Genomic DNA, 12,737 nt, shown 5'->3' on the forward strand with positions numbered 1-12,737 from the left:
CACCACATATGTGTCAGCATGGACTATACTTTATACTTCTAACTCTAAATAACTTCAGAGTAGTCATCTCCTTAACATAAGACATTATAGTGAATCAACATATGGCTTGTTAATTAAACAGAAATTTCATTAGATCCTTAGAGAGGTTCACTGGAGATTCGTGCAAACAAATTTCAAATGTGTTTAAATAATACATATAAAATGTTGGAATGTATGTTTTTTGGCAATATGAAACAATACCAAGTATATAGGAAATAAAGCAACAATAATTTTATAACTAGTTGAAGACTCTACCCAAAGTAAGTTGATGACAAAGTAGAAAGAGGTTTCCTGGTATGTGCTGTAGGACTCATAGGCCTTAGGATTCAGTCCATTGAAGATGTTATTCTGACATAGATAAAATTATACAAGATGTATATACAATTATATTATATACAATTATATTATAATTATATTATATTAATAAAATCTGAATGCAAAAGTAAATTTTAACATAATCTAATTATATTTAATTAATTAATTTGATATACTCAAATTTTATTAACTTTAATAGAGTCTATTACTTTATTAAAGTAGATATAAAAACAAAGATGCCATCTCTTTATTCCTATTATCAAGTAGATTGACATGCATATTGTAGTAGAAGGCAGAAAAATAAGAACTGAGTTAGAAAATACCACATTATAAGAACTTGTTACTAGAAGGAAAATTGCATAATCTAAATGAACACAATGTCAGATCAAAGGTGACAAGGTTATTTCGTGATGATGCCAACTACTGGTGATGACTCTATGCCTTGAGAAAGAATGAATCAAAGTGGCTGAGTGACTCACTCCTTTATAATAGCAGTAGAGACAAAGTGATCTCTGTGAGATTAAGGCCAGTCTGATGTACATAGTGAATTCTTTGAGAGCTTTCTTCAATTCCTATTTATGTGCCTCCATTTGTGGGGCTATTTCTTTTTTTTTCTTTATTAATTACCCTTTATTCACTTTGTATCTTCCCTGTGGTTCTCACCCTCCTCCAGTCCCAATCCCTCCCTTCCACCACCCTCTGCATGCATGCCCCTCCTCAAGTCCACTGATAGGGGAGGACTTCTTTTCCTTCCTTCTGATCCTAGTCAATTAGGTCTCATCAGGAGTGGCTGCATTGTCTTCTTCTGTGGCCGGGTAATGGCTGCTTCCCCCTCAGGGGGAAGAAATTAAAGAGCAGGCCAATCAGTTCATGTCAGAGACAGTTCCTGTTCCTATTACAATGGAACCCACTTGGATACTGAACTGCCATGGGCTACATCTGTGCAGGGGTCTTAGGTTATCTCCATGCATAGTCCTTGGTTGGAATAGCAGTCTCAGGAAAGAACCCTGTGCTCAGATTTTTTGGTTCTATTGCTCTCCTTGTGGAGTTCCTGTCCTCTCCAGATCTTACTATTTCCCACTTCTTTCATAGGATTCCCTGCACTCTCCCGAAAGGTTGCCCATAAGTCTCAGCATCTACATTGATAGTCTGCAGGGCAGAGCTTTGTGGCTATTTCTTTAAGAGATATGTTCTTTTCCTCTTTTGGTGCCTCTAATAACTGGATAAGCATAGCTTTAAAATCATTTTCCTGTGTTTCTGATGAATTAAAATATCAATTGATTTCGGGGGTTGCTGGTGAAGCTATGATTTCTTGATTTTAGTTGGATGTGTTCTTATATCGACTTCTAGCCATCTGCTTATCTGTAAAATTCACTGTTTGTTCCTGGAGTCTGTACTTCAGACCGGGTCTTTCTCTGTTGTTTGGAGTATTCTTCAGGGAAGATAAGAGAGGTCCATTAGTTTGAGAGTGTTTGTTGATGTTTCAGCTGTAGCTCAATGAGGAAGATCACAGTGAAGGGGCCCAAGTGCAGGCAAGCAAACAAGGGCATATGCCTGGAGGTATGCTATGAAGGACAAAGTGCTAGAGCTTGTAGATGACTGGGATGTGGGCCTTAAGTGCAGTAGGGAGTGCAACTGATGGTCTAACTGGATGCCTACATGTAGAAAAATGCAAATAGATCCATACTTATCACCCTGAAGGAAACTAAAGTCCAAGTGGATAAAAGAACCTCAGCATAAAACTAGGCACACCAAAGCTGTTAGAAGAAAAATTGTGGAAGAGCCTTGACCTCATTTTCACAAGAGACAACTTCCTGAACAGAACACCAACAGCACAGGCTCTAAGGTCAACAATCAATAAATGGGACCTCATGAAATCGAAAAACTTCTGTAAAGCAAAGGACAGAGTCTTCAGAACAAAATTACAGCCTACAGATTGGGAAAGTATATTCATCAACCCTATCTCTGACAGAGGGATAATATCCAGAATATATAAAGAACTCGAGAAAGTAAAAAGCAACAAATCAAGTAATCCAATTTAAAAATGGGGTATAGAGCTAAACAGAGAATTCTCTTTAGAGGAATATTGAATGGCAGAGAAACACTTAAGGAAATGCTCAACATCCTTAGTCATCATGGAAATGCAAAACAAAATTACCCTGGGATTTCATCTTTCATCCATCAGAATGGCTAAGATCAAAAACTCAAGTGACAACACATGCTGGAGACGATGTGGAGAAATGGAAACACTTCTCCGTTGCTGGTGGGAATGTAAACTTGTACAACCTCTTTGGAAATCAGTTGGGTGCTTTCCCATACAATTAGGAAGAGTGCTTCCTCAAGACCCAGCTATACCACTCCTGGGCGTATATCCAAAAGATGCTCAAGTATATCAAAAGGTCACTAGCTCAACCATGTTTGTAGCAGCTGTTTGTTTGTTTGTTTGTCTGTTTTATAGCCAGAACCTGGAAAAAACCCAGATGTCCTTTAGTTGAGGTATGGATACAGAAATTGTGATACATTTACACAATAGAAAATTGCTCAGCAATTAAAAACAATGATGTCATGAAATTTGTAAGCAAATGTTGGGAACTAAAGAAGATAATCCTGAGTGAGGTATCCCAAAAGCAGAAAGACACATGGTATACACTCACTTATCAGAGGATATTAGACATATAATATACAACAATCATACAAAAATCTGTACTTCTAAAGAAGCTAATCAAAAAGGAGGACCCTGGTTAAGATGCCCAATTTTCCAAGGACTATGCATGGAGATAACCTAAGACCCCTGCACAGATGTAGCCCATGGCAGTTCAGTATCCAAGTGGGTTCCATTGTAATAGGAACAGGGACTGTCTCTGACATGAACTGATTGGCCTGCTCTTTAAATTCCTCCCCCTGAGGAGGAAGCAGCATTACCAGGCCACAGAAGAAGACAACACGGCCACTCCTGATAAGACCTAATTGACTAGGATCAGAAGGAAGGAAAAGAAGTCCTCCCCCATCAGTGGACTTGGGGAGGGGCATGCAGGCAGAGGGTGGAGGAAGGGAGGGATTGGGATGGGAGGAGAGAGGGAACCAGGGGGGGGATACAAAGTAACTAAAGTGTAATTAATAAACAAAAAGAAAGATGCTCAATTTTCATTCAGAAAGGCAAACAAGAAGGACACTGGGAGAGGGAGAAAACAGGGAACAGGACAGCAGCCTACCACAGAGGGACTTTGAAAGACTTTGTTACCCTGCAGTGTATCAAAACAGAGGCTGAGACTGAGCCAAACTTTGGGCAAAGTGCAGAGAATCTTATGAAAGAAGTTGAAGATGAAAGACCTGTAGGGGACAGGAGCTTACAAGGAGAGACAAAAAAATCTGGGCCCAGGTGTCTTTTCTGAGACTGATAATCCAACCAAGGACCATGAATGGAGATAACCTAGAACCCTGCACAGATATATCCCATGGCAGCTCAGTGTCCAAGTAAGGGGAACAGGGACTGTCTCTGACATGAACTCAATGTCTGACTCTTTGATCACCTCCCCATGTGTGGGGAACATTCTTACCAGGCCACAAAGAAAGACAATGCAGTGATTCTTGAGAAGACATGACAGACTACGATCAGATGGAAAGAGAGGAGTACCTCACCTATCGGTGTACTGGGGGAGGGGCAGGGGTGGAGAAGAGGGAGAGAGGGTGCTACATTTGGCATAAAAAGTGAATAAACTGTAACTTCAATAATAAATAAATAAATAAATAAAGTGTGTAAAGCAGTAGTTAGACTATTATATGTCATATAAACAGCCTACCTCTAGCTTATTATTGAAAAGTTTCATTAAGGATTAAAAGCATGAAACCATTTATGGACGTTCTAAAATAGTCTGTGGATCTTAGCATTCAATTATCATATGTGAAATTTGAAATCAACATAGTTTATGTCTAAATTGAGAATACGTTTGAAAATCAAAATTGAAAGGCATGCCTTCTACTGGGCTGACTAATGGAAAAAGGCTATGATTATGCCTGATTTTCAAAATCTACATCATGATCTCATTGATTATGTTTTTCAGCTTGCTAAGGGTTTGGTTAGGTGATTTTCAAGATGAATATTGCTATTTGCAAATTTTCTTTTGAATAGGAATATTTTGGGAGTAAACTGCATAAACCCAGTGATGTGCAGTCAATTTTCGCTCCAGCAAAAACAATGTATTAAAACTGAGCTCTTCTGCTCTTCTGTCTCTGACATGAACTCAGTGGCCTGCTCTTTGATCCCCTCCCCCTGAGGGGGGAGCAGCCTTACCAGGCCACAGGGGAAGACAATGCAACCATTCCTGATGAGACCTAATGGGCTAAGGTCAGTGGACTGGGTGAGGTGTACTGGAGAACAGGGAGGGAGGGTGTGCTTGGGAGGGGACAAGGGAATGGGGCTACAACTGCAATACAAAGAGAATATATTGTAATAAAAAGAAGAAAAAGGAAAAAAAAGCAGAGCCCTTAAGCCTTTTTATTTTATCTTATTTTAAATTTGGGTTTTACTACATAGCTAGCTGCATTTCACCAATAAGCATGAAATGCCAGGCAGGCAATACTGAAGTATATGTAGGACATTACACATTCTTTATTTTTTTTTTCCTTACAGGTGCTCAGAGTTTCACAAAACACAATACATGACCTGAATGGCAGGGCCCTAGGCTCTTTGCTTCCATGATATCTATGACCACCATAAATAGAAAAAGAAAGCTTCTTTAAATTCAGGAAATGTAGCCAGACTGCAGCTAGCTTTTTTAATTAATTAAGTAAGTAAGTAATTACAATTTATTCACTTTCTATTCCTTCTGCCCACTCTCCCTCTTCTCCACCCATTCCAACTACCATCCTATCCTCTTCTCCCCTTATGCTCCTTATCTACTCCCCTGATTGGGGAGGACCTCCTCCTCTTCAATCTGACCCCTAGCCTGTCAGGTCTCATCAAGGCTGGCTGCCTCATCTGCCTCTGTGGCCTGGTAAGGCAGCACACCCCGTGGGGGGGGGGGTGATCAAAGAGCTGGACACTGAGTTCATCTCAGAGACAGACGCTGTCCCCTTTACTAGGGAACCTGCTTGGAATCTGAGCTTCTTATGGGCTTCCTCTGAGCAAGGGTTCTAGGTCTTCTTCATGCATGGTCCTTGGTATGACCATCTGTCTCTGCACACTACACAGAGTCCAGGTAGATTGACACTGTTGTTTTACTTATGGAATTCCTGTCCCCTACAGTTCTATCTCCCACTTCTTCCATAAGATTCCCTGTACTCTGCCCAAAGTTTGGCTATGAGTCTCAGTATCTCCTTTGATACCCTAGTGGATTCAGTATTCCAGAGGGCCTCTGTGGAAGGCTCCTGTCGTATTCCTTGTCTTCTCCTACTTCTGAGGTCTATTCTGTTTGCCCTTCTAAATGAGGATTAAACATCTTACCTAGCGTCTTCCTTGTTGTTTAGCTTCTTTAGAACTATAGATTTTAGTATGTTTATCCTATATTATATGTCAAATATCCACGTATAAGTGAGCATATACCATAGGTGTCTTAATGGAATCGAATAGTAGACCCAGAAATAAACACACACCTAAGTAAACTTAATATTTTACAAAGAATCTAAAACCATACAATGGAAAAAAAGATAGCATCTTCAACAAATTGTGCTGGTCTAACTGGATGTCTATATGTAGAAAAATGCAAATAAATTCATACTTATCATCCTGCACAAAGTTAAAGTCCAAACGGATCAAAGGCCTCTACATAAAACCAGATAACACTAAGTCTGTCAGAAGAAGAAGTGGGAAAGAGCCTTGACGTCATTGGCACAGGAAACAACTTCCTGAACAGTACACCAATAGCACAGGCTCTAAGATCAACAATTAATAAATGTGACCTCCCGAAACTGAAAAGCTTCTGTAAAGCAAAGGATACTGTTATCAGAACAGAATGACAGCCTACAGACTGGGAAGGAGCTTCACCAACCCTACATCTGACAAAGGGCTAATATCTAGAATAAAAAAAAAAAAAACTGATGATGTTAAACACAGAAAATATAAGTAACCCAATTAAAAATGGGGTGCAGAGCTAAAGGGAGAATTCTCAATAGAGGAATATCGCATGGCAGAGAAACACTTAAAGAAATACTTAACTTACTTGTTTGTTTGGGAAATGCAAATCAAAATGACCCTGAGATTTCACCTCACACCCATCAGAATAGCTAAGATAAAACAAAACAAACAAACAAACAAACAAAAAACAGCAACAACAAAAAACTCAAGGGCTGGTCATACTGGAGAGTATGTGGAGAAAGGGAAACCTTCCTCCATTGTTGGTAGGAATGTAAACTTGTACAATGACATTGAAAATCAATCTGGAGCTTTCTCAGAAAATTATTCACAGTTTTACCTCAAGACCAAGCTATACCATTCCTAAGCATATACCCAAAAGATGCCCCACTATTCAATGAGGATATTTTACTCAACTATGCTCATAGCAGCTTTATTTGTAATAGCCAGAATATGGAAACAACCTAGATGTCCCTCAGTGGAGGAATGGATACAGAAAGTGCAGTACATTTACACAATGAAATAATACTCAGCAATTAAAAACAAGGAAATTATGAAATTTGAAGACAAATGGTAGGAACTAGAAAAGATCATACTGAGTGCTATAGCTAGCCTTTTTATATCTACTTTCATTGAATTGACTTTTTTAAATTTTATTTTATTTTATTAATTACACTTTATTCACTTTGTATCCCCCCATAAGCCCCTCCCTCCTCACCTTTCGGTCCTACCCTCCCTCCCCTTTCTTCACACATGCCCCTCCCCAAGTCCACTGATAGGGGAGGTCTTCTCTCCTTCCTTCTGATCTTAGTCTATCAGATCTCATCAGGAGTGGGTGCTTTGTCATCTTCTGTGGCCTATTAAGGCTGCTCCCCCCTCAGGGGCAGATGATCAAAGAGCAGGCCAATCAGATTATGTCAGAGGCAGTCCTTCTTCCCATTACTATGTAACCCACTTGGACACTGAACTGCCATGGGCTACATCTGTGCAGGGGTTCTAGGTTATCTCCATGAATAGTCCTTGGTAGGAGTATGAGTCTCTGGGAAGTTCCCTGTGTTCAAATTTTCTGGTTCTGTTGCTCTCCTTGTGGAGACCCTGTCCTCTCCAGCTCTTACTATTTCCCACTTCTTACATAAGATTCCGTGCACTCTGCCCAACAGTTGGCCATAAGTCTCAGCAGTGAGATTTTTTTAAAGGAATTTAATTTCCTATGTTAAAAAGTTGGCATGTTTTCCAAACTATGTAAATGTTTTTTTGGTGGGGGGGGGACAAAGCCCAGCAAAGAATAACTCATTTTATTATTTTTTAAATTGAAAGTAAATATTTACTTTTTGTAAGCAGAGGAGTACACAGCAAACTATGAAGACTGAAATTATAATTTAAACAAGAGATAGAAAGGTATAATCTTAATAAATTATTTATTAGAGAATACAGTAGAAGGTTAACATAGAGGGATAATAAAACTAAAATAAACTGTAATTAATAAAAAATAAGTTAAAATTTCAATGAAAAAATGTTTATTATTAACAGAAGTCACTGTTTCTTTATTGTAAGCCAAGGGCTTTTGGGTAACTAGGAGCAGAGCTCAAATTAGTGTACACATGGTCATATGTACATTTTGGCCTGGATACTGCCACAGGAAAAAAAAAAGTATCTTAAGGTGTGCTTTTTTAAATATACACTCCAAGATGAAAAACTTCAGAATGTGTAAAGAATATGCCATAGGTTTTTTTTTTGTTGTTGTTTGTGGTTTTTTTTTTGGTTTGTTTGTTTGCTTTTGTTTTTTTTGGGGGGGTTGGCAAGAAGTAGCTGTTTCTTTGCTCAGGGCTTTAAACCAAGCTCTAGGAAGCAAATAGCATGACACTGAAATTCTGCACAGCAGTGAAAGTGGTGACATGCAGCTTTGATAATGAAGTTCATTAAGAGAGAAAAGTCTGCTTCACTGCAGACTGTAGGACCTATTTGTCAGAAACCTGTGTACTGTTGATAAACAAAGTCTGCTGTGACTTTTCAGAATGTTAGAACTAACTGAGAATAAGGAGGGGAGAGCTGAGACCAGACAAAAGTCACTTTGGTTGTGTCAGTAAGATCTATTTTTCTCAGAAGACTTTGTTTTTCTTTCTTTTACATATAGGCATGGGAAAAGATAGCTCATATTGAGTATCGACATTATTATGTTTTTCTGAAAATACACATGTTGATGAGTAGACCTAAGAGTTACAAAATTAAAAAACAACAAAAACAAAAACAAAACACCTGATTCCTAGTTGAGAGGGAAGAATGTCTGTTATTTCTTATTTGCAATAGGAAATCAATGATTTAAAGAAAATAATAGAACCAACATAATTGGGAATATGGCTTAAGTTGTGGTATATTTGTTTCAAGTGCCTGCACTTTCTTATTGATGTAGTTTATTCAGTAATGAACCAACTAGAATTGATGAAATACCATGGTGTGAATTAATTGCATGACTGTCAATTATGTCTGAAGATACTGTGTATTAGCTAACTAGAAACACAGAATCTCAGAATGGGAGACTTCTCTGAATTGAAGATGTGCTTAGTCCAACCATCCCTTGTGACAAGGCATGTATGACTCAAGGGTAAGGTGATTCAGGCATCAGATGCCATGCCTTGGTGTCAGAATCTCCAATATATTATTAATGTATAGGCTGTGTTGATACTGGTTTTGTATATATATTTTAAAGTTAACTGAACTTGTTACTAGGCAAAGGTTTTTGTTATTGATGGGTTTGATTATTAGATTAAATTGAGGACAGTGGCCATGACTGAGCAGGCTGAATTTTGTTACTGGGAAAATGATGTTTACCTGCGCCTTATAAAGTGCCATGTGTTCTCAGTGCACAGCTATCAGAGTGTTCGATAAAAAACATCAGGAGGAAGCAATTGTACTTTGCAAAAAGAGCTCAATTTAGCTACAGCAAATCTATCTCTCTCTTATTTTTATTTCTTCTCTTAAGCACAACTTTCTCAAATGTTTAGGAAGAGAATTTTATATATAAATCAAGTTTTGATAAGACATCTACAAATATGTAACTATTAAAGTTCAATTAAAAACAAGATGGAAAATGGATCATATTAACAAATAGGATGCAAGCATTATAATGATCAGTTTACTAAAGGCAAGCCTAGCAAATTCTGAGAGAAGGAGAAAATTCTCATGCTGTACTAATTATTGCAGTAACATTAATGGTAATGTTGACATAATTATCTACCTGACTAAAATTTAGCAAGACTCTTGCAACTTTATACTTTCTTACAAAAAACAAAACACAACCCTGATAGATTAGTTTACCAAGAATCAACTACAAATCTGATCACCTTTCTAACTAGAATAGATTCTTCATTCTGTAGCATCCAGGTGCTGTCTACTCATTCTGGTCTGTTTTCAGGAAGATCCCTCTTTACTTAACCAGAATCTTCTCTTACTGCAGTTGTTTCTACTAACACACTAGCCTTGCTCCTGGGCAAAGAATTCCCACTTTCTCATTTGGAATTTAGTCATGCATCCAATATCAACCTTTACTCTGTAAAACCTATTTCAGAGATTTCTGTATTTATTGTTATGAATGGAATGTTTTCCTTGTCCTGTAATTAAGGAGTGACAAGATTCAATGTAACCAACAAAAAACTCAATAGTCATTGAGTAATTTTGCCAGAAATGAAAATAGATAGCTAGATGCATAGACATATAGATATAAATAAATGAATGAATAAATAAAGAAATAAATAAAGCTAGAGGTACCCACCTTTAGGTCAATTGAGCCAGGGTGACTTGATTGGCTATAAATTTCTAACTGATTCTTAATAGGAGAGAGCCACAGAAGCAGGTGATCTAGCTGTTCTTCAAGCTGTTCAAAATCTTTTAAGTGAAATTCAAGTTCTTCTTGTTTTTCAGGTAAAGCTCTGGAGAACTGAAAGGCAACCACCATGTTCATATGTAATTAATACATTAGAAGACATTGCGTGAAATAAAAAATAAATAAAACACAGGAAAATTGGAATACTTCCATGCAGATTTACAATTTGAGATCCGTCTTACCAAGAATCAAGACACCTCTAGAAGATGGTAACACCATCTTCACAAACACGCTATATGAAATAAGAAGAATCTGAAGTTTTTATTGCTTTACTTATTATATAACTTTTAAAAATTACTTTAATTTTATTTTTTGTATTTTTATTAATTATTATTATTTATCACAAATTTTTCACTTTGTATCCTGGCTGTGGTTCCTTCCCTCGTCTCCTCCCAATCCCACCCTCCCTCTGTCTTCTCTCCCTATGAACCTCCCCTAGTACACTGATAGGGGAAGACCTACCCCCCTTCTATCTGACCCTAGCCTATCAGGTCTCATGAGGACTGGCTGCATTATCTTACTCTGTGGCCTGGTAAGGCTGCACCTCCCAGGGGAAGGTGATCAGAGAGCCTGCCACTGTGTTCATGCCAAAGACAAACTCGGCTCCCCTTACTAGGAAACCCACTTGGAGAATTAATGTATGGGCTACATCTGTGCAGGGGATTTAGGTTTTCTCCTTGCATGGTCCTTGGTTGGGTTATCAGTCTCCACAGGGCCCCCAGGGCCCAATGTTTTTTTCTTTTTCTTTCTTTCTTTCTCTCTTTCTTTTTTCTTTCTTTCTTTCTTTCTTTCTGTCTTTCTTTCTTTCTTTCTTTCTTTCTTTCTTTCTTTCTTTCTTTCTTTCTTTCTTTCTTTCTTTCTTTCTTTCCTTCCTTACTTCTTTCTCTTTTTTTGGCTCTGTTGGTCTCCTTGTGGAGCTCCTGTCCCTTCCAGGTATTTCTATCTCCCTGTTCTTTCATAAAATTCCATACATTCTGTCTAAATTTTGGCTATCAGTCTCAGCCTCTGTTTTGATTACCTTGATCAGTGGAGTCTTTCAGAAGCCATCTGTGACAGGCTCCTGTCCTGTTCCCTATCTTCTCCTGCTTCCAATGTCTATCACTTTTGCACTTCTGAGTGAAGACTGAGATCTTCCCTAGGGTCTTCCTTGTTGTTCAGCTTCTTCAGGGATGAAGAATTTCTTCAGATTTTAGTATGTTTATCCTACATGATATATCTAATAACCACTTATGAGTGAGCATATACCATGTGTGTCTTTCTGCTTCTGGGTTACCTCACTCAAAATGATCGTTTCCAGTTCCTATTTTTTTTCACATTTTTTTCATTATATATCCTAATTGAAGCTCCCTCCCTTAACTCCCCTAAGTCCCACCCTCTGTTCCTTTTCCCCCCATTCCCTTCCCCTGACCTCTGAAAGGAGAAGTTCTCCACCTTCTTCACATAAGTTAATTCAAAGCATTTATTATTAGTTGTTATTTTCCAAGTTTTTTAAGATTTATAATTTGTTAATAAAGAAAAAAACACAGTTAAAATAAAGGAAATCATTGGATTATACCCAAAATGTTCTATATTTTACAGACTCTAATGCCTTTTTATAAATGCATAATATATATCTGAGCCAGGTGTTGTGCCTCACATCTGTAATACCAGCATATATGAAATGGAGGTAGGTGAATTGTTATGAGTAAGAGGCTAATCTGGGATATAGGGCAAGTTCAAGGCTAACTAGCACTGCAAAATGAGACCCTGTATCAAAACAGCACAAGAAAAATAACTCCCTCACACAAATGTACATTGCAACTGATTGAAGTCAAGGAGTCCATTCCTTATTTAACTTTTCATCTACTAAATGTGTATGCCAAGTACAGAGCCTTTGCAGTATTATAAGGACATGCACCAAATTACAGAGTATTAGTACTAGATATATAATTGAATCTTCTCCAAGTAACTATGGCTTATACTAACAGAATATAAAGAAATTAAAACCAAAGTAAACTATATTTTGTTGGTATAGCAATAATTTCTACCATATTTTCTGTTCATTTGTATTTAATGAAAATTATGCAAAGGAATATTTTATGTAAATGAAAAATTTGTAAGATTATTATTTTTCTGAGCTACAGTTTGTGAGACCTAATGTAGATAGTTGAAGCAGACATTGATGAACAAATTAAAAAGTAAACATAGCATTTGGATGAGAGGAGACTAACAGAATGTCTGCTGATTATTTTTATAAATGGCTTAATATATACTAAGCATCATGGTTAGAAGTTTCAAATTTATTGCTCTCTTTAACATCCTATGATGCCATCATATTGCGGATGTTATCACCTAATTTTAAGCATAGATATCACTGAACTTGACAAATGCCAAATACATTTGGAAAGGGTATGCTGCAAGGTTACATATTGTCTCATCTGATATTAGGTACTT

The 12,737-nt window shown here is 37.6% G+C and overlaps 1 protein-coding gene across 7 annotated transcripts in view; it reads right to left on the reverse strand.

Moving 5' to 3' along the window:
• Dmd (dystrophin) overlaps window positions 1-12,737 on the reverse strand; it is a 2,365,055-nt gene that overhangs the window by 928,601 nt on the left and 1,423,717 nt on the right. For all 7 annotated transcript variants that reach the window (XM_060376797.1, XM_060376795.1, XM_060376794.1 and 4 more), the window contains one exon: window positions 10,194-10,358. In XM_060376797.1, coding sequence (XP_060232780.1) covers window positions 10,194-10,358 — 165 coding nt within the window. The remainder of the gene's footprint in view (window positions 1-10,193; window positions 10,359-12,737) is intronic.

This window comes from Meriones unguiculatus (assembly GCF_030254825.1).
Source record: "Meriones unguiculatus strain TT.TT164.6M chromosome X unlocalized genomic scaffold, Bangor_MerUng_6.1 ChrX_unordered_Scaffold_31, whole genome shotgun sequence".
Lineage (NCBI taxonomy): Eukaryota > Metazoa > Chordata > Mammalia > Rodentia > Muridae > Meriones > Meriones unguiculatus.